At 39.8% G+C, this 23791-nt stretch overlaps 1 protein-coding gene across 6 annotated transcripts in view; it reads right to left on the bottom strand.

The window, feature by feature from the left end:
• gria4a (glutamate receptor, ionotropic, AMPA 4a) overlaps window positions 1-23791 on the bottom strand; it is a 107340-nt gene that overhangs the window by 14687 nt on the left and 68862 nt on the right. For 4 of the 6 annotated variants that reach the window (XM_042415475.1, XM_042415469.1, XM_042415470.1 and 1 more), the window contains exons 12-15: window positions 20999-21214; window positions 20635-20795; window positions 7750-7948; window positions 1650-1897 (exon numbers count right to left, since the gene is read on the bottom strand). In XM_042415475.1, coding sequence (XP_042271409.1) covers window positions 1650-1897; window positions 7750-7948; window positions 20635-20795; window positions 20999-21214 — 824 coding nt within the window. Of the gene's footprint in view, window positions 1-1649; window positions 1898-7749; window positions 7949-19778; window positions 20392-20562; window positions 20796-20998; window positions 21215-23791 lie in introns of those variants that run through there. The other 2 variants (XM_042415472.1, XR_006096750.1) reach the window with 2 other exon arrangements.

Genomic DNA, 23791 nt, shown 5'->3' with positions numbered 1-23791 from the left:
CACAGCCACATGTGTGCACCTGGATCGGGTTTCCGCTGATTGAGAGAAGCCAGAGACAACCGTGGATAGATCCAGGAATGTGTTTTTTTAGGGGGGGTTGGATGGGGGGGCTTAAAAAGGGACCTATCCACCCGCTGTCTGTCACTTTTCCCTCATAAACGGAAAAACCTTTGCGTAAGCAGTAAGGGATAAACTATAGTGACTGGGGTTTTGAGGGACTTGTTTGCACCACACACAGGGGAAAGTTATAGGACAGGATGTGAGGCATGCTGCTTGTGTTTTGCCTTTCATGAGGCAAATCTGAAATGCTGACAGAGAGAGATGGAGGGACAGAAGAGAGAGCAACTGATCTCTGTATCTAGTCAGTTATTTTCCCTCAGGCACTTGTCACATTGTGATGACAAAGTCTCTATACTGCTGTCATGGTTACCTGAGAAATTAATTATTTGCATTGCTCAGTGAAACCTATTGGGACTGCTTGGCACAAGTTAGCAAGCCAGATAAACAAGTGTCTGCTGAGGGAAAAATAAAAACAAACGGACCAAGTTTAGGACTTGTCACTTTCTCATTCATTCCTTCCATCTTGTGCTCTCTTAATTAAGGTTTTACACACACTGCCCTGCATCTTTTTAAATACAAACCATTTCTGGATTTGGGATTTAATTTGGCATTGTTCAATTACTAATCAAATTAACAGTTTTAAGGAATTGAAGGAATATTTTCCTATGAATTTGTGATTGGATTTTTGGTGTGGGATCCCGTATTATGTTTATTTTCTAGTCCCCCCATTGGTCAGGCCCCTCTACTTCCTGTTTCTCACTTTTTAGTTTCCTGTTCCTCTATAAATTCCCCCTTGTGGCTCTGGATGTAGTGGCAGCAGTCTGAGGTTCTGCCCCTCCTCATGGTCAGTTAATAAATCTCTTTTATCATAGTCATAATAATCATTATCATCATCATCATTATCACATCATGACTACCATCTCTGAGGATGAAAGGGACAAAGACACGGGACAGCAGACAAATTGACAGTTACCTGTAAGGTGGCCCTGTGGAGAAATAGAGTGATTGAAAGAGCAACAGGAAAGGAAGGAGGGACACAGACATTAAGGGACGGACGAATGACTGTGACACAGGACAGAGCAATGGGACTAACAGGCCCTAAGTTAACAGAGAGATGGCAGAAGAGAGTGAGGAAAAGTAGAACAGAGAGAGACAGACAGAATGAGAAGGAAAAAGAAATTAAGAAGTATGATGAAATATAATCTACATAATTAACACACTTGTTTATATCGCTGCTGTAGGGTGAAAACCTATAAATGTTTCTTTGTTTTTGAGCTGAAATACTAAATAAATAAATTGCACTATTTTAATACTGTACTATTTTTTTGAGTTATCCTTATGATCCCTTATTCTTATGAAAGACATTCAACATCCACTGATTAACACATTAATGCACTGTCATCAGTGGGGGAAAAAAAATCAATTGTATCTAAATTGATGAATTTGGGGGATGAGAAGTTTTCACCTAACAGCAGTGACAGGTTAATCTAGGTGTAGTATAAAAGGCACAGCAGGGTAGGTGGAATATCGCAGCAATAGTACAGTAAGAGCTTTGTTACTGTTTCCTATTGTTACACTATTCCACCCACCTTAACTGTGAGCCTTTCGGTGTAGCAATTCCATATCCTTTGGAGTCCAGGTTCCCCCCGACTTTCATGGTATCGCAAGGCTTGCGCTGCTCTGTATACTCGTTCATGGTGGACTCCAGGAGGAAGGCGTACTTCCCCTTGGACTTGCGGACCCTCGCCACCCCCTCTGCTGTGGTTTTGGTGAAGACAGTTGGCTCGGCAGACTTCATGTATGACCACATCTTCTCATATACTGCTATTTTGGACCTCTGGGGTGGAGGAAGGGGGTAAGAGGAGAGAGCAGAGTTTAATTAAGAGAGAATGGGCTACCATATTGCTAACATACAATACCAGATTTTCTCACAGATGATGGTTTTCATAGTTCAGTGAGGAAAAGATTTCCAAAGGAGGAGACATGGTGTAGGGTAAGGAGCTATAAATAGTAATAGATAAATAGTCTAAATCTTTGACAGGTGTAGATAAGGAAGAGCAGCGTGGATGTCTAAGGTCTTACAAGCAAAGGACATAGAGTTTTTCCTAAGTTTTTAGGATATTTGTGCAATTTGAACCTGCAAAACAGGATTCAATCAATTTGACAAAACTGTCACTGTTGTAGCTCAGTAAAGGTAGTTCAACACTTTTTCAGTTTTTTCAGTTGACTGTAACTTTATTCCTTCAAAAAATAAGACAATCTTCTACATACATAAGGCTGGTGATACCTTATTGTCAACAAATCCCATGAAAAGATCAAAACCAACAATTAATTAATCTTACTGAAAAGTTGTTGTCTGTGCAGCCAAAGCCTGACACAGCATATTCCTCTGCTCTCCACGGTTGTACAGAAACTATTAGAAACACATCATTGGGCCACACAGTTGACATGTTTCTTCATTATGATGAATGTGGCCACTGTTTATTTTGAGTCAAACTCACATACACCATCCTAGTGCAAAATACTACAATATAAAATACACATTGTTGATTTTCATTTTTTTCATGGGATTTGCTGACAATAAGAAAAATACCCAACAATACCAACCATTTAAGATTGGTATATTGTTAACACATCCAAGCTGTGCATCTTCTTCCGGATGGACATTCACATCTCAGAGACACCTTAAGTGTTATCAGCGTCTCTAACCACAGATTTGATTATTCAAATTAATGTGCCATTCTCACTGAGACAAACGGGATAAATCTGAGATGTAAATATGAGAACAGAAGAGATGGAAAATTAAGTGAGTAGACACAAGTGCTTTTTCTATGTTTCTACAATGGAACCAACAGTACTGAAGCTAGACTTGTACAAAATATATTAGCATGTTGTTTCATGTGTTTTTAATTAATTATATTTATTGCTCCAGTTCTTTTAAAAGCATAGCAAACTGCTGAGGCTGATTTTCACTCTTATAGTCTTTGAATAAAATTACACTGCTGTTGGTTTGTCTTCCATCATCCATTTTGATCCTCTGGCATATAATGACATTTATAACCACATTTAAACAGTACGGCTCCTTTGACAAGTCAAGCATCAATCTTTTCTTTAAATGAGTTTCTGACTGGAACAGCGGTGTAGTGATCCGTTGCACAGTTATGAATTCAGTTGCCTGCTCTAACAGAAGAGCTTTTGAGAGGACATCTGTCTGGTATGATGTATTGTGTTATGTTGTGTATATACCATGCATATGTGAGTCTGTGTATGTGCATATAGACTGTGCACCAATCTATATGTGTGTGTGTGTGTGTGTTTGAATCAGTGTGCTTTTATGTGTGTACTCAAGAGTGAAAATAACAAGCAGAGGAGTCAAACTGTCATCCTCCACAAGCGTCCTGTTTCTTTCTTCTCTTCCTCTCCCGGTGATAAAGTGTTATTCTGTCGCTCTGCAAGCGACAAGCCATGGCCTCATCCACCGTGTGTGTGTGTGAGCGTGTTGCTAGTGCATGACGGACACCTATCCCATAATAATGTCACTCACATCCAAAGGGCCCCTCCTTTCTCCATTCTACCCTTTCTTTCTCTCTCCATTCTTTCTCTTTTTATTCTCCTTCTGTCTGCCAAAGTCTATCATAAATAAAAAAGCCCCTCCCCCTGCCTTCTATCATCTTCAAGTTTAATCCATCCATTCATCCCTCCATCTGTATTTTTTTTTTTTTAGACATTTTTCTATCTACCAATTTCTCTGGCCGGACACAGCAAAATGTGTGTGTGCTTGTGTGTGTAAGGGAGAGACAGTGATGATGATGACAACGCACATATAAAGCAGCGACTGGCCTTGGAGGGATGGATGTGTGACAATATGGTGTGACTCTTTCCGGATTCTTTAACAATGAGTGAGGCTGTGAAGGGGGAAATGGATGCTGCAAGTCACCTTCAGGCATCCACGCTATGGAAAACAATATACATAGACATACAAATCTGCTTGCAGGAGATGTGCCGCATACACTCACAAGTGCAATGTATAGACGCATACATATGTGGCTGAATATGCATACATGCGTTCTTAGATACACACATGAATGCACACACACATGCTCACACAAACACACACACACACAAACACACACACACACACACACACACACAGATAATTAATGGTGGTGGCGAATCCCCCTCAGCTGTGGGAGAGTAAATTGCTTTTTCACCCTCCACAGATTTCAGCCCGCTCGTTATGTTGATGATGCCAGAGCCGCTCATAGGAGCACAAACTGTCTGCTACAACCTCCCCACCTCCCCCAAGTCCCCAAATACACACACTAGTGCACATATCTTTACAAAGCACAACTGTAAATTGGTATATATCCATGCACACAATGCATGAGCACACAAACAATTCAGAATATTCCTACAGAGCATGACTATGTGATGGAGCAGATTTGTTTTTGTACATATGATGACACTGCTGTTTTACCAACACATCCTCATAATTAAACGACCAAATAGGTTGATTGTACCATGCTCTCCCATAGGAGCGTTTTCTAATATGCCGCCTCTATTGGCAGCTTTGATTTAATTATGTTTTACGGTGTGACAACGCTGTGGTTAATGTCTGGTTAGGTTTAGGCACAAAAACCACTTGGTTAGGGAAAGATCATGATTAAAATCGGGTTAAAATGATCACTTGAAATGTGGTGTGGGTTAAAGTTACTACTTCCTTAAAGTTTGGCAATGTTTGTCGTCATGGCAACAATAAACATCAAACAGGGCCTGCTGGTTGCTGTTAGCCGTGGCTAAGCTACCTGGTTAGCACGGTGAAGAAGTGATATTTTGTTTGACTTATACTCGCTCAGACGAGGCATACGCCTCATAGTCAGATAAGTGAATAGTCTAAGCTAGTCTCTTTGTGCTCCAGTTCTGTTTTTGTTTTATCCAAGAAGTGTGCAGCATGGACAAGGACAGTGGCAGCGTGGACGGCGGCGCCTTTGATGTGCGCGCTTCCTCTCTCTCTTTCTCTCTCTCTCTCTCTTCACACGCACAGACTGTAACTATGGACTGTCTTCAACTCGGACTGTGAGTAAACTGTTATTTCCCTGCCACATTCGACTCTATCACGAACACTGAAAGAGAGAAAGTGCGACGGACAATAATAGCACTGCGAACTGTTTGTCACACCGGTGGCTTCACCCACAGACATTTCATGTGACTGTATCTGTGAGACAGTACCTGTTTTGTGGTTATTTGACCATGAATGTGTAACTGTGATGTGCATTGGTGTTTTCACTGGTATATGGTAAAAAGTGGAGTTTCTGTTCAGCCGTTATTTGGGTAGCTGTTAAGAAGTAGCTGTCACTCGCAGTTGTTATATACCGTGCTGATAGACATTCCTCTAATCTAATATACATATTTCAGTTTTTATTTTTATTTTATTTTTGGTTTCCATTTGGGGTTTGCAGTCCCCATGTTTAAAGTTACATATCTAACTCTGCTGTGTGATGTTGCTATAGGGGCAAAGCTGATTTGACTTTCATTTCATCTTATTTTTTATTATTATTTATTATTTATTTTAGTTCTACTACTAGAATAAACCCCCTATTAGCGTGGTCCAAACTCAAAACTGTTTAGAGTTCATTTCATAGAGGTCATTCTCCAGAGTGGGGGCGATTTAGTCCTGCAACTGTCAAGGAAGGGAATAAGGGGAGCGTTTAGGTGTTATTACACATGAGTACAGGTACAGAGAAAATGCACTAGACTACTACCCTTGTCAGGTAAGCCACGTGACACTGAAAATTCCTGAAGTTTACTCTTCCTAACACCACAGTACAGAGTAGGTCTGAGTCAAATTGTGTTGGGGGGGCCTGGACCAGATCCTTGGTCTTCCTGGCATCTGGAGATAGTAGCATTATTCCCCCACTACACAAGTACAGCTCTATCTGTCACATATAGGTTGTTTTTGGCGACTGAATTTACAACCTATGCTGTCATTTTCTTGGGAGGACGTGCTGTGTTTTGCCCATGTCTGCAGAAAAATTCTGTCTTCATCAACATTGTGTGTGTGTCTATGTTTCTATGTGTGTATATGAGTACTTATGTAACTGCAATCCTCATGGGTGAATGGGTCAAAAGGCCACTCCACATCTACTCTGGGCCACTCCGCTATCATTTCCTGTTTACTATTTTGTTGTAACAGCTCACTGTAGTATATTCTGTTCCACCTTGTCCTCCATCTGTTGTCCATCTCCACTTCACTACTCTTTATTATTATTATCTATCATTACTACTATTATCATTGCTTTATCTGGCAGGGTAGGTGAGTGATTAAATGCAACAGGAGTGTGGTAAACAAACAATCATTCTAATCATGATAGGGGAGGGTTTCACAACGTTAATCAAAAGGTACAAAATCCCATGCTGACTCTTTTTCTTATTCAGTATGCTCCTCCAAAACATTTCTGGGAAGTTTGATGATGCCATCAATCTTTCTAAACAAATTAGCTGGAAAGTAAAAACCAGACATTTCAGCTCAGTGTCATTTCAAAAATTTCCTTTCTCTCCATCCAAGATCTGGAGAAAGTCATACATGCATTCATTGCTTCCCACCTGGACTATTGTAAATTGGTTTACACTGTCATTAGTCACTTGTCCTTGTCCCACCTACAGTCAGACTAGAATTCTGCTTTGGCATTTTGGCTGTTGTCTAGATTCAATAAATGAGACAACACCACCCTCATATTTGCTTCCTCTTACTCTCATTTTTTCTTTTAGAAGTGACTTTCAGATTGTGGTGGTTGTCTGTAAAACTGTGGTCTTGATACATTATCCAATCCTCATTGATGCCACTGGATCTTTGCCCCTCTTTACTCCTCGATTTTCCCTTTTCCTTTTCCAAACCTCCCTCTCCACTCTGTATCACAAGTGAGCAGTAATGCAATAATGGATGGGATGGAGGCCAAGAAAACACCACAAATCAAAGCAGAGTGTTGTTCTTCATTCTGCAGAGTGCATTATTTTGGATAAATGCACATGAGTGTACATCATCATACAGTATTTACACCATAGCCTTTTGTTCTTAAAAAGAACAAAAGACATGAAAATATAAAAATGACCATCATTAAATCATTAATCAATCATTCAGTGCTTCTCGCCAAAATTCATAGTGTGCATCTTTTAGGCATAATAAACATGTTGAATGTATGTCCTTCCTCATAAAACATTTGGAAAGAGAATTTTTGAAGATTTAGTAGTCTTCTTCTTTCCCCCTTTTTGCAAGTGCATTGCTGTCAGTAAGTGGAATAACAAGAAACTATTCACATTAAAGTGTGTTGCATCTATGTGTGCTTGTGGGTGTGTGTTACATACAAACAACATGGGGAGCTGGTCATTAAAATACTGCTCTACTGCTCTGTTAGTGGTCAGAAACTCCCAAATGTACCTTTAAACATCTGCTGGCATATTTGGCAAACAATCTAGATGTCATGAAGATCAGTTTATGTACATTTCTCTGTAAATTGTAACGGTATTTCTTAAAAAGTTCTGTGAGTATGTGTTTCTAATGACCAGAAGAGTGAAAATAGTTTGGCTGTTCCGTAGTCTCAGCTCAGTAGAAAATGAACTTGACTTAACATTGCAAAAGCCTGTTACCTCTCAAGGAATCAAATAAATGAACAGATTGTGTTGGGTCCATACCCTGAAGAACTCCTTAGTAGAGCCTGAGTCCAGTGTCCCGTATGCTATCTCTGTCTGTTTGGCCAAGTCCTCCGCACTCTCTATGGGGGAAACCATCCGCTCCACAGTGAGGAAGGCAGCCAGGTTGGCTGTGTAAGAGGAGATGATGATAAGGGTGAAGAACCACCACACGCCTCCAACAATTCGTCCAGACAGAGACCTGGAGAGAAGTCAGATGGAGGTGAGCAAAGAAGAAAAAAAAAAAGAGTGAGGGAGTGAGGGAGAGGTGGAAGATTGCAAAAGAAGGCAGATGAAAAGATGCGGGAGATGAAAAGTGGGCAGGAAAGTGAGTGAAAGAATGAAGGAAAGGGTGAAGGTGAAGGAAAAGGGATGAAAAGAATACAAGAGGAAAACAGAGCAATGGGGATTAGCAGAGAGAAAAACAGAGAAGGAAACATAATTAATTCCTGAGTCAGAGATATGAAACATACCGCATTTCCGACACCACTGTGTGCATGACTGTGCAACTGACAGTATTGCCAAGTAATTGTCTTTCAACCCTCGAACCAGTTCAGCACACACAATAACAAAGGCTACATGAAACAGATTGTAATCTAGGCGCTCCTCCATCCCTCACATCCTCACGCTCTCCTCTCTCTCTCCATGTTTACTCCCTTTATCTAACAATTGTGAGCAAGAGCATCAAAGTAAGTGGCAATTCATTTTGTTTGCATGAACTTGTTTTTCACTGAGCAAAGAGGGTGAGAGCAAGCAAGAATGAGCACATTAGAGAAAGAGAGAGAAAGATGGAAGAAGGTCGCAAAATGTTAAATTTTCTTTTAAGTGCTGCAGTCAATGAAAGACATTCTAATGGGTGCAAAAAGCAACATAAAACATCCACGCTTTAGAAAGAGTTAGAAAGAAAGTGAAGAGGGTATTGGGAAAGTTCCCCAGGTTTAAACCCAGGTTTAAACTTGTAAAAGAGCGTTCACATTCACAGAGAGTGAAAAGGAAGATGTTTTGTAGGATTTCTCTTTCAGGCCTCACTGAATCTGTGCTAAAAAAACCCACAAAAACGTGTAGTTCAAGCGAATATTCACAGTAAATATGAATACCTCCTCACTAAATAAGCAATTTAAAAATGTGTCACCTCACTTCTAGCCATAGAAAAAATTCCAAAAACACCACAAGATTTGTTACTTGACAACAACTTCAAATTTTCTCCAGCGGGAAAATTGCTCTAACTTAGACTTCAAATCAAAATTTGTATTTTTAAAAAGAATTGGGGATACAAATATCCTTGCCAACCCCCCCTGAACTATATTGTTCACTTCTCATGGTGTTTTTGTATTTCTGCACAAATCCTGACAAAATCATAAGCAGAAAATTCATAGTCAACACAATTTGGGTGATATTCCTTCTTGCACAGAGTTGGAAAATACAGCCTCACATTTCTTGGACAGGTAGCTGTTTGTTGATTCCACAGTCTGATGTGACGTGAGGAGCGATATGTGAGTTATCTTTAGGGTGGACTGGGTTTTAACGAGCGTGTGCTGAAGAGAGAAAACAGGAGCGAGAGAGCCGAGGTGCAGTGACACCTGACTCGGCATAAATTGTCACCTTTCGGAGCAACTCTGCATTCTGCTGCTGTTCAAAAGCCAGCACACTTCTTAGGAGCTTATGAAGGTTTGTGGTGTTCACTTTCAAAAGCAATGGACAAGAAAGTTTCACATACTAAACACACTAAAAACATTAATTCGACTAGCAGTTTGTAAAATATGATTGTTGATGGAAATGCTGATGACAATGATAATGTGATGATGACTTGTGTGTAGGAATGTGGATGATGCGCATTTAGAAACTCATTTTCATAGGTCTCCTACAGAGGCCAAGAGAGACGTGTGATATAATTGGTTAGCTAGTAAACAAGCTGTGACATAATTTTAATCTGACCTGATGGAGTGAGTGTGTGAATTGAGCAGACATCCAAACAGAGAGGGAGGGGGGGTGAATAACAAACAAGGCAAAACAAAAGAGGATGACAGGAGTGCAGATAGAAAAAAGAAGACAGTCAAGAGCAGCACTTCTTCACTTATGCTCAATATGCTCCAAACAATTATATTTTCTCCAAAATATAGCTGAACACACTGCTTCTGTCTCATGATCCTGTCGAGCCTGAGAGCAGGCGCATGCATTGATTTTTGAACTGTCACTTTAAACGACTAACGTGTAAGGAATATGTTTACTATTAGTTTAAATTACACCTTATTGATCTCTTAGGTGAAATTCATCCCGTGTTTGACCTACAGTATTCTAAATGTAAGGATCATTGGACAGCCACAGTGCAGAGCCTGGGGACCAACTCTAGTTCTGAGGCCAGTGCTTTAGACAACAGCAATGACTGAGGTATTCATAATGACATGAATCATTAAATGAGTTGCGATGTGGGAGAAAACCAGAGCTCAGGAGGAATGCCCATGCAAATACAGGATAAGCTCCACACAATTTTTATAAGCCTTTGGACTGATGTCATGAGAGGACAGACTGTAATGAGAAGACACATACAATTTTACAAACAACCAACTGTTCAGCTGTGAAAATTTACTTATATAGTGCCCCTAATTATGAGTTGGCAGATTGTAGTCTGATTTTGGACTGGAGTTTGGCTACAACATACGGCTACAAGTAGGTTTTTGTGTGTGCATAAATGCAAACACTTAAACTAAACCCTGTAACAAATATTTAGTTTAACCCTAACCCAATTAATCAGACTTCTTCTGCAGAAATCAACCCACTAAACAGATTTCTCTTAAAGCTGGGGTAGGCAATCTGGAATAGACAATAAAAACGCCAGAATTTGAAAACACAGCCCTCCTCCTGCAGCTGTCCCCCCCCTTCCCCTCCCCTCTCTGTCCTAAGCCTCTCCCCCGGGCATATGCATGTGCTTCATATGTGCACGCAACAGAACAGTTACTGCACGCACTCACACACACAGTTTCCTCTCAAGGCACAACAACCTTTAGTAAACAGGACCGCCTCTCATCTGTTTGAAGTCCGCCACAAAAGTAATGAGTGTCCCATCTCCCTGCTTAAATTTGAGTGATATCGCGTTTCACTTCTGGGAGCCAAGTTCACTTTCATTGAAAGTCTCTCGCCCCGGCGTTGAGCGATAAGATTATGCGCTGTTCAGTTTCCCCTGCACTACAGGCAATAGTCCGATGTTTTCTGTTGATATCCCCATCTTTTTTCTTTCTCCTTCTGCAATTCATGCAGTCCTGTCACTCCCTATCCATCAGTATGCCAATGCTCCCCCGGCCTCCAAACTTTCTGTTTTGAAGACTCTGGTCATGTGCAATGAGTGCACGGGCAGAGTGCACACAGGTAGACAGGCAGGTCGGCCATCCAATCACTTCATGCGGGCCAAATGAAATGATTGGACGGACTTATTACAGGCCTGCGACAGCTACAGATACCGGATTTTTTTCTTTTTTATTATCAGAGCATTTGATTTATTGATAGCTGTCAGGATGTAAAGAGAATTTCAACAAATATAAGAAAAAATGCTTCTAAAATAAATTGCCTACCCCAATGCAGGAAATCAGGTTCCTCAGGAAATCAGGTGTGTGTGTATGTGTGAGAGAGAGAGAGAAAATGAAAGAGGGCGGTATTAACCTGCATTTGGCCTTGTACCAAGTTGAAGAACATGTTTACTTACTGGAGGTCAATGGAGCGTGCTTGATTCAGATGAGACCATGTATAAAAGCGTGCATGCATGCATGTGTATAAGTGTGTGTGTTTGCATGCGCACACATCTCTAGCTGATGTACGAGAGCATTTTGTGTTGATGGGTGGGCTTTGGGAGTGACGTCCTTGATTCTTTATGTGACATGTCTGTGTGAGTGTGTGTGTGTGTTTGCAGCAGTGTGAATGTGTGTGTTGCCTGTGTGTGCAGTTGTGTCGTGTGTGTTGGTATGCAACAGGCGAATCATTCTATAGCGGGTCATGTATCATCTATGATAGCCAACAGATTGCCTCCCCAATCCTCAGTGTGAAAGATTAATGGCATGCTGTTCCTTTGTCTCTCTTACACACACACACACACACACATTTCTGAACTATACGGTTTCTTTTCATCCAATGCATCTAGGTTTTCTCACCTATTTTATACTTTGTGTGTATGTATGTATGTATGTGTGCATGTATGCGTGTGTGTGTGTGTGTGTGTCTGTCATAGGCTACTTTAGGGGACAAATTTCACACTAAAGACCAGTTAATTGGGGACCAATTGAAGACAAAAGCCATGTCCCCAATTGGTAAAATGCAAATTTTTGGGTCAGTGGTTTAAGTTAGGCTTAGATTAAGGTTAAGGATAGGTAGTGGGGATGGTTAGGGTTCTCCAGGAAATGAATGTAAGTTTATGTAATGTCCCCAAAAGTGACCTAGGACAACCTGTGTGTGTGTGTGCGTGTGTTTGTGTGTGTGTGTGTGTGCGCATATGATGTTGGATGAACTAATAGAAGACAATTATGTACCCTGTGGTTCAATTGTGTGGTGACAGTAATCACAATCATCTGGACAGAAAAAAAAAATCTGTTGATGAAATGAATATAACAAAGACTCACACACAAACTCACACACATACATACACACACACAAAAAATATGCCTATGCACATAAAAGCTCATAAACAGATTGATGCTGACACATCCAAACACACAAAGGCAATCAGAAAGACAGACACAAACAACAGCTGAGTGAGCTAGTGCTGGATTGTTGCATTTTTCACTGTTTATGTGTTGTGTTTTTGTGCACATGCAGTTTGTGTGCATATTGACATTTCTACTCCTTCATTAAAAAAAGTCAATTTTTAGTAACCTATTGAGTCTGACTATCTTATTTTCCTTAAAATAATTTAAAATTGCCTGACATAATTGAGGACATTTTGTACATTTCTAAATAACAAGCATGAAAAGGAAAAAGAAAGAATAATTAATTACAGCAGAAAAATGACACATGACAGAAGTCTTCCAACAAATTATAGTTTTGTACTTCCTTCAAGAAAAATGTTAATTTTTGTCAATTTTTCAAACCTCTTTGGAGGCAGCAGACAAGTCAAGAGTGACATGCATCCAAAAATCATGAGCTTGTTAAAAACCCATCTTCTTGTTTATTAAAGAAATGCCGACAGGGAAAATTCTTCACATTATTAGTTGCTGTGATCCAACTGGGGAGCAAACAGGACACCAGTGATGGTGGCAGACATGTTAACAAAGGTAGAGTCTATCTCCACCACCTGATGTTTCAACAAGCACATGATGCATGAATGTTTGATGAGTGCAACCATAAAGACCAGGAAGACAACGAGAAATACATATAGACAGAACATATTTCTTCTTGTGTTTCATGTCTTTGATCTCTCTTATAAGGACTACAAGTGTGAAATAATGTGAATTGACAGAGTGAGTGAACCAGGCGGAAATACTAGATAGAGGCAGAAGAAAGGGTGTGAGGGCAACATGTGAAAGAAAATCAGATTAATAGATTAAAGATTAGGTGCAGCAGACAGATAATGAAAAGCAGAATAAAATGAAACAAGGATCATAAAAGTGAAGCAGGAGAGATATGAGACAGCCAGAGAGAGGAACAGTGAGAAGATTATTAAAGAGTATGTAAAAACTATTTCATAAACAAAGTCAGTCAGTATGACTGGATTCTAATCAGTGGCTTAAGACTAATCATTAATTAGTCAGTATGCTTCAGTGCTCCACTGTATTTAGTCATGCCATTAGCTGGATCTGTTGCCACCATTAACTATTCAGCACACCCACGGCCATTTACTCAATACTTACACATGACACTCACACACATACAAACACACACACACTCAGGGCTAAATGGAGAGAAGTGCACAAGTGCCCTCACCCTGACGCACACACTCACACACACACACACACACACACACACACACACACACACACACACACACACACACACACACACACTCACACACAAGAGAAGAGCGCTGTAATTTCAGATGTTTATTGACAGAGACAGATCCAATCCCTCTGAGATGTTCACTGGTGATCAGTTTACCTCTCTCCCCTCTCCTGCACTTGCTCCTGGTCCTTCCTCGGTGTACACCCTGTCACTTTTCTGCCATTTATTAATTTCCACTTTTTAAAAATTCCAGTCCCATCACCTAACTGTCCATCACTGTGTTCCCACCCTTTGTGCGGTGACCAGGCCAATCACTAACATTAAAAGCCCAATATCCTGGGCTGAAAGATGACAGGTGGGTGGTGCAAATGGCATCTGAAGGTCACACTGACAATGTGTGTGTGAGTGTGTGTAAATGTCTTCATGTCACCTGCCAGCCATTACCTTCTGCTTGATCGGAAAGGAGAAGGAATCACATGTCGGTGCGTTTGCGCCTCTGAGAAAAAAGTGAAGTCATGAGCATGCAGACCACACACACATGTGCGCTGTAATTTATAGTTATGGAAATGCCAATTACTTAATTAAATAACTTGATGATTAGACTGCAAAGCAGCAGGAAGAGTCTCTAAAACATCCAGAGAGGAAGACAACGTGAGGAGATGAACAAGAAGGGAGGAAAAGAGATAAGGATGAGACAGAAAGAAAAAAGGAAAGATGAAGAGAAATCAGAACAACATGGATAGACAGATATGCACAGTATAGATAGATAGATCAATAGATAGATAGGGCAAAGGAGAGGAGACAGAGTGAGAGTTGGAGAGTTGAATAGGGGTGTGTGTTGTCTCCCAGACTGCAGAGATGACTGCAGCAGGGAGAGAGGGACCCACACAGCATACCAATGGACCCACCGTACTATGGCAGCTCAATACACAATGCACACTGTCTCACACACACACACACACACATACACAGTGTATAAAGTCAAAACAAACAGTGTTGAACACATGGACCAGCTGACCAACAGATGCCCATGAAGGTTATAAAACAGAAGAGTATTGTACTTTTGAAAGATAAACATAAAGACACTGCAAACAGCCAAGCAGGGAGAAGGCAGAGCATATATAAATTCACACACACACACACACACTCAGACATAACCATATACAATAGATGTCTCAGCATTCAACCAGTCTGTAAGAAAACCTCTTCCCATAGAGGCTGTCTCCTTCTCTTTATTCCCAGCTCCACAGTAAATGTCAACTTCAATACTCTGATCCCAGCTGACTAGCCAGAGACGATACGAGTGGCGGGATGGAGGAGAGGGAGGATAAAACCAGGACAAGTATGAACATCCCATGGTCAGCACAGACGTTTGGAAGATGGGAAAAGTATGTTATGTGCATGAAAATACTGCTTCCTCTGACAGAGTTGAGTTGCTGCTGGTGTCTGTCAACTCACCGGTGACGCATAAGGGGAAGAGATTTTTCCGCTGGATGATGTGTAAGCCATAGGTGGTAGTTGGTAGCCATATTGGACAAGATACATTATGTAGAGATTTAGAAACAAACAAACTTGGAAATGGAGCAGCTGACTCACTACAAAGCACATGATTATTTTCAGATACTTGCAGAGAAGGAAGTATGGATGGCATAAATTATCATCTGTTCATACCAAATTATCAGAGGACTAGTGTATTGAAACAATACACATAATAAAATTAATTGCACTTGTTATTGCTTTCAAACTTATAATAAGGACTCAATTAGTATCAGCTCAGTTGATGCATTTTGAGTCAATGGACAAGCAAACTGAATAAACAGGCCTATTTTTAAAATCAGTAACATTTAATTTTTCATTATTCCCATCTGTTTAATGCTTTTAAGAATTTTACGTGATCATTGAAACAGAAACTAAACCTCCATTACCTGAGACTTCAGTGTAAATTTACATCTGCCTTATTGGCCTAAATCAACACACCACACAGAAGAGTATTATGCTCCGTAATTGAGACCCTGTGGATTTGATCTGTGAGTGCAACTGAAGTAGAGACACTGGTGAGAAATGTTCTCCTTTATGGGTAATTAAAATTGGTTCAGTAAGTTGCTTGCACACATTGCTATGCCTCCTATAGAGGGTAGGTAGACCTACAAACATACACATATTTTCAATAACAATCCACAATATATTCTTAAAGAAGTAGTAAAAGTAAATGATTAAAAGGCAGTTATATCAGTTAGAAGGAAACTTGAAGAAGTGGTGAGAGCAAATCTTGTGATAGGCTTTTTACACATTCCTGCTGTTGGTTGTGAGTTAAGTTAGCATTGTGTCTTTACCTACCCAACAGAGGTGAACAAGGGAATGCTAGATTAGAGGAAATGTACTGAGGGGATGGGAAAATGATATGGCCTGGTGATATGCATGACACAACTCCTTTTTTAAGGCCATGATCTAGTCTTTTGGCAGATCATGGTGTCACAGTGGAGGCTCATCCTTTACATGGTTTTATGGCAGAAAGCCTGTTTATTTAATTTCTTCATCAAAATCTAATGAATGAGGAAATGTACTTTTAGATCACTGTTTTGAATTTTATTATTATATTATTAATATTTTATTTATACTTTTTCTTGCATAACCATAAATGGCTACTTAGGTATTTCTGCCAGTCCGCTTCTGTGAAATGGTTGAATTAATATGTAAATACAAGATATGGTTAATTTTACCATCTAGGTACATGATTCAAGCCTCATCAGTCCCTGCAGCATACACTTAAGCCTGCACTTAGAGAGATTAGGGCGTGATGATTATAAATTTCCCCTTCTTCAGGCTCCTACAATACAATCAGTGGCTACAGGTGGATTCTGGCGTGGAGATGAGGTTGATTAAATGCTATATGCTAGCAGCAGCAGTGATGATGCACTGATGCTCACGATGAGCACTATAGCAGCTACAGCTTAGGAAGAACAAAAGAGTGAGCAGAGCATGACAGATTAAATAGACTGCTGTATTGCAAAGAATGCTGGATATGTGTGTGCCAAGACAGGAGTGTGTAACATATAAGAATAGGAGCGCAACTTGAGAGACACTTAGAAGTACTGTTGGTTTCATAAAGGATGCTTTAGTCAGGGGCAGCCCGTGGCAAAGGCCACACAGGCGATTGCCTAGGGCATCAAATAAGGGAGAGGGCACCAAATGAGTGGGACATGTTTTTCTTTTGGTTTTTTCTTTTTTCAATGAAACAAAGTAGTCGTGTGCACCTCAACAAAACCTCGGTGGGGTAAGTGCTGGATACAAAAACAATTAAGCTTCACACAAGGAGTACCCCCACACTGAATCATAACTCCCTTTTATTTATTTGCAGTGTTTCAACCAATGACAGGTCTTCCTCAGGCAAAAGAAGACCTGAGGAAAACATGTTGTTGGTTGATTACAGTGTGCGTGTACTCCTAGTTTCCTTTCTTTTCCCCCATTGACTTACATGGGTTTTCTTCTGGTTTGATTTTAAAAGCCTTACTGGTTGATCAGTTTTCACCCAACTGCCAAATAAACTTCATGTGCTACCTCAGGCCAGGCCACAGGCCAACACTGAATGAATGGCAACTTAACCCCCACTCGCCTTTTTGCCTGGAGGACTGAGAGGACACTCTCTGGCCAGTGGCGCCCCCATAAATTTTTCATAAGGGTGGCCAGATCGGGTCACTGAAAATCTTGGGATGGCACACAAAAACCAAAAACCATTACTGAATTTCAGGAATTCTATTATGCTGTTGTAGTATATAGGCCAATTAAAAACTATGTCAATATGAGAGTTAAGGAATCGCATACTGGTTTTGGTTTATTATTTTCAGTTAAAATTACTATTTATCTGATGTGAACAGACTAACACTGATTCAGTTAATATTTTGACTTCCACAGCAATCCTGTTTTAATGTGTTATATATCTGTATATAAAGTATATGTGTTAAGTGATTCATTGTTCTTCAAATAGGCTGTGATTTGAATCCCATTTCTTGCATTCCTACAAACATATAGGGACTATGGTAACTAATACAAAATCTGGGAAATAATTAAGTTGGTAATCATGTTAAATTCTGCCAGAATACTATTAAGTATGCATAAGAAAAAGCTGTCTTACGTTCTGTATCGTTTAACAACCATAATTTTACACATCTTCACAAATTGAATTATTCATTTATTGATTTAAATGTATTTTGAAGAATAGGACTGACAGATCTGTTGTACATTATTGTGGCAATATCGATAGACAATGTGTCATTTGCAACTTCAATCACAACAAACATATGTATCAAAGAATATGAAACTTTTTTTTAGAAGTTACACACTTTCAATACTTGTATATAAGAGCACTGTCAATGAATGTGTCAGCTTCTTTATATAAATCTAATGTGTAGTTATCTTTATAATTGACCTGTAACAGGCCTACTGTACTTTGTATTATGTATGAAATTGGCACACAGCAAAGTTCTGTCTTAGGTACCACTTCCACTTTTAATCAGAACTATAAAATACAGCTCGTACCTGCTGCCGAGTGACAGCTGAACTGGACGCATAAATAAAGTTTGTTAACAAAATCCGCGCAGTGAGAGCCATGCTTCAAACAAATTGCCATGTAAAGGTTTAAAATAATAGCTGGAGTCATTCTTTCACGTCAGAAGCTGACAACGGTTCATAACAGGAGCTGCAGCAGTTAAAACCCCGTGAAATAGGTCTGTGTGTCAGCGCAGCTCCATCCATGTATTTCTGGGTGGTACAAGGCCTCTCCGGTAAGGCGCCTCCATCCAGCCACAACAACAGCCACCAGAGGCCAAGACACAAACAAAACTAACCCGTTATTGACAGAGACACATATATTGATGTCTGAAATCAGCAGCTCAATTCACATTCTCAGCCAGAATCTGATGGCTGGCCAAACAGTAGTGTAATGATTTTTGTGGTTAAATAAATGATACAAAGATGAGCGCTGTCTTTGGCACTTTATCGTTTTGCATTTCCCTACTGTATCCTGCTGTTTGTTCCTGCCTTTCACTCTATCTTTCACTCAACCCCCTCTTCCTCTTTAGGAAGCAGTAATTCACCTTATGCTAGCTAGTATGTCTCTTTATTGTAAATATTACTATTAAGTTCCATTCATCTTCACATCTGCAGCATACTTCCATAAATCGGTTCATCTTGTGAGACTGAAATTGTGCTACATTAGATCTCATGCCTTTTGAGGCACACATTTGAATTTAAACTTCTCTTATCTGAAAATAGGAGAAGATGAAAGAATAAAAAGTATATAAGTGACAGTTTTTGCTCATTGTAAGAATATAATCTGGCATTTATGACTGCAGTAATCGTGGCCTTTAGAGGAGTTGTGCTGTATTGGAAGTGACAGGACCGGGTGATTTATATGACGAACGCTGGCTTCATGTTAAGTATCACATTATCGCTATGACAGCTGTAGCTTATGCGCACACATCTATAACAAGACCTACAAGTGATGGAGAACTCTGCATGTGTGTTGGATTGTTGTGAAAGTGCATACTGGGTGTTTTTCTGCATGTGTGTGTAAGCAAAGTCAGTGTGTGACGTGTATGTGTTTTTGTGTATTCTTGTGCACATCCTGTGTGTTCGTGCATGTGAATGTGGGTGCATGCAGCTGGTGTGAGTGATTTCCATCTTGTGTGTTGGAGCTAGAATTGGCCTGTCACTCACACTAAAGTGGGGAGGAGTGGGAGACGACAGGTGCTGGGGAGCTGAGGAGAGAGAGCGTGAAAGAGATGGAAGAAAGAGTGTAAGAGAAGGGCCGAAAAGCAAAAGAGGAGGATGAAGAAAGTGAAGTTGGGCCACTGATGTACGACTTTTGTTCTTTTCCCAAAAGTGAAATGCTAATGGGAATGCAGTGGAAATGTTTAGAGATACTAGGTGTAAAACTAGGTTTGAAAGCAGAGGAAAAGACATGGAGATGAGAAAGATTCAATGTTTATCAGTCATAAATTCATGTTAAGATTAACAAGGGGCTTATGCCTTCAGGGGTTACATATAGAAGCAACCTTTTCATAAACAAATATATATAATACACTTTTTTATTATTAGTGTAAAGGACACAAGATTGATTTCTTAGGAAAGGCATGTTAAGGTAAAAAAAAATGCCATAACTAAAATTACTAACTATTCATCTTTGTCCTAAAGCACAGTGCTGACCACTTTGTCTCCACCTCTATAACAGAGTGTGAAGTTTCCATTAACATACTTGCTACCAATTTGTATTATTTTCTCAAGCAAACACACACATTTTGCTCAACCGTTCACACTTTTTTCTTCGTTTTCTCATTGTCTATCACTCTTTTCTATCATTTGTTTTGGTGTGAAGCTCTCCTTGCTGCTCCCTCTCTCCTCAGATTTGCTCCCTAAAGGTCTTGAGGATGATGGCCATGAATATTTCACTAAACTGCATTCTCAGGTTATCAATAATAAAATGCCATATTCTTATAAATATTCTAAAAATACAGCTGGACTCTGCCTCTTCGGCAGTGCATTAAACATTCATACACACCTAGCAAACCGCTAAATCTTCCACCATAGCACACCCGTATGGACATGACCACTGGACTGTGTGCAGGTGTTTTCTTCACACTTTTATGTTTTTTTGTATGTGCATGTCTGTATGTGTATTTCCAGCATTCTGTAACACACAGTGTCTTGGAGTCGCAGTCCAGTTCAGTGCTAAAGTGAGAAAAGTGTGAAGAGAGGTGATTCACATTGTCAACAGTCTGAATCACCAAAGCCTAATACCACAACACTCTGACATTACAGACAGTTAGACACACACACTATCCCCAACCCACACACTCTTATGAACACATCCTGCATACAGACTCAAATACTATCTCTTACCCTCTGAGTCTGATGCACACTCGTACACAGATGCACTCTGTTTGCCTCACACACTTCATTTCCCTCCCTCACCGTGGTGAGATGTCGCAGCCCTGTTGCATGAATGCTCCCAGTGAGAACCAGAGAGAGTTGAAGATGCCAAATTCGTTCGGAGGTTGGTCAGTGGGGCCCAGCTCTGCGGTGCCCTCCTCTGGTTCTTCAGCATGCCACTCATATGGACTGAAGCGACTCACCTGAGACAGCAGAAGGAAAAATATGTCAGATTTGAAGGACCATAAATGAGGGTAGCCCACTGCTTCACATATTTTTCTAGAGTGTGATCTAAACAAGAGATCTGTTCTATCATCTCTAAACCCAAGCCCTCAAATCTCTTCCAACTGTGACAGGAATGCAACCCAACTCATGCGCTGACTTTTTATAAATCTATGTCACTCACCAAAAACAGCACAACACTGACTCCAATGTAAGCGAACACTATGCACATCCAGATCTCGTAGGCCAGTGGGTCCAGGAAAGAGAAAACACCCGGTTTTGACTTCTGGGGCTTCTTGATCATGATGGAGATCCCCAGGGACATGAAAGGCTTTGAGAAGTCGATCACCTCCTCTCTCACCAGAGTGATGGTCAGCGGGGCAACAGCAATTTCTGCTTTCTGTAAAGAAGAGGGGTTGTTGAGAAAAGAAGGTATTTAGTTTACTCATATTGTAGTGCAATTGATTCGTAAGGACTGTATTTAAAACAGGTGAGTGATGGTGAGCAGGAATTGTCCGCAATCTCCATTTTCTGCAGAAAGTGTCTGAGGAGAAAGATAAAGGATGGAGGAGGGACGATTTAAACACAAGGGGCAGGTGAAGTAGACAAGCACAGTAAAGGATCAGTGGATTTTGAAGTGGGAGCAAGATTCTTTATTCTTTATGTGGATTCCCATTAGCCTACACAAAGTAGTCACTAGTCTTCCTGGGCCCACACAAAAACAGCAACAATAAAAACAACCAATAATTAAAATCACACTGTATCAATAAAACAAAAAGGCAAAACAAGCCAAATAAAGAACAGCACCACCAGATGACCAGTGCTGACTTGATGTGTATTATACCCATGACAAAAAACAGTATAAACTAGTTTTTCACACAAGAAGTGTGGTGTAGTATTCCAAATAAGATTTTGTATGAATAACAGAAGACAAGATTTTAATTTAGCCTCCAAATTTAGCCATGATAATTGTTTATGCATCTCACTCACATTAGCACAGACAGAACAATGGAGAATTAATCAGGCTGCTCTGTTCTGTGCAATTTGAAGTTTTTTTTTTTAGATGTTTCTCAGAAGCACTTGACCAAAGAACTGGGCAGTACTCAAGGTGTGACAAGTGACTGAACAACATCAATGATAACAGAAGATGGAACATATGTAGAATGTTTCCTTGAAATTGAAATGCTGTTTCCCATGATGAAAACTATGTGATCAATCTGATCAGACCAAGACAATAAATTATTTAACTTATTATTTATTTGGTTTTAGTGACCTAATCAACTGATATCTCATCTACAGAGAGATTACATGTGGTGGCATTAGCAAGAACATACATACTACCAAATACAATACTTTTAGTTTTGGCAATGTTTAGTACAAATATGTTTATTCTCACCCATTTGGTAATGCTATATGACTCAACATGTAGAGTCCTCAGCATACATAAGTTGAGTCATCAGCATACATAACTACATCCGCATTTTTACATACGGTAGGTCATTTATGAATATTGAAAATAAAAGTGGACCCAAGCAACTTCCTTGTGGAACACCACAATACATTTTTTTGCTGTCAGAAAAACTGCCATTGAACTAATTTCCTGTTATCCATATATGTTAATCACTGATCAACATAAACAATATATTTTATCCCTCATAATACTGTAAACAATGTTGCATGTTAAATGTACCTCTTCTGATTGCATGCAAGATCTTAAGCTGTCTACTTTGTTGATAAAGAAATGATTAAAGTAGCTACAGCACATGACCTGGTGATATACTGACCTGCACATTCCACATACTTAGAATTGTGTGACTTCATACACAAAATATCATTCAAAGTTTTCCATAATTTTTTACTATCATTTACAGAGCTGTTATTTATTTATTTTTGATGTAATTTATCTTGGTAATCTTATTTCTCAATTTACAATAAAGACTTTTATCTAAAAAGATTTATGAACAGCTACCTTCACTTTGGCACTTTGAAGCATTAAAGATCTGAACTCATCGTCAGCCCATGGTGCACTATTTCCCTTCACAGACCTTTTTCTAAGTGGAGCATTCTCATCCACCCACCTCACTGATTTATCCAAGAAATTTTTAGAAAGCAATCATTCATTTGTTAATGATGTTAAAGATTTAAAGTGGTCTGATGTATGTCAGGAAACTTATGCAATGGCTATATCATTTTCCTGACATACATCAGACCACTTTAATTAACAAATGAGTCTGCATTAAATCTTTTCTGTGACCTGTGGTAAACATTCATAACCCCAGACTTGGGCATTTTAGTCTTTCTTTTTAAAGCAAATGAAATGTATTCCTGAACATAAAAAGCAACTCCACCACCGTATTTATCCCTGTCTCTTATATAGTAAGTGAGTAGTAAGCGTAGTTGTAAGTAGTGTCCAGGTGTGTTCTGAAGGTGCTAAAACATGAATATTATTTAACGAGCAAATCCTGGTAATCTCATGAACCTTGTTCCTAAGGCTACATATATTTAAGTGAACTAATATCAATCCTTTCCTTGGCAAACTTAATAACCAAGGTGTAGTTTGTTATTTGGACACATAAACAAAAACAGCATAAAAAGTAAAATATAAGACAAGAAAGTCCTTTTATAAAAGAAGAGTTGAACCTTGAAGTGCAGGGTATGATGACCAGCTTATACTTCAGGCTGGCTTTATCACCTCTTTCTCAGACAGCTTTCAACTTGGGCAGCAACTCTTTTCTCCTCAGTTGCACAGCTTCTGAGAAGTCTTCATTTATATAGATTTTTGTGCCCTTTTATTTCTTGGCAGAAGAAAGGATACTCTGTCTTTTAAGTGCAAAAATATTACAACAATTTTCCTAGGTTTTCTCCCCTCCTGGTACTGACCAATTCTCTGGGCATGCTCAACATCCATATGTATTCCCTCTAGTCCCAGGTTGCTTGAGAGCATTTGTTGAACCTTCTTCTCTGATTCACCCCAGTT

The sequence above is a fragment of the Thunnus maccoyii genome, chromosome 6 (assembly GCF_910596095.1).
Source record: "Thunnus maccoyii chromosome 6, fThuMac1.1, whole genome shotgun sequence".
NCBI classification, from domain to species: Eukaryota; Metazoa; Chordata; class Actinopteri; order Scombriformes; family Scombridae; genus Thunnus; species Thunnus maccoyii.
This window is presented reverse-complemented; position numbering and strand designations above follow the sequence as displayed.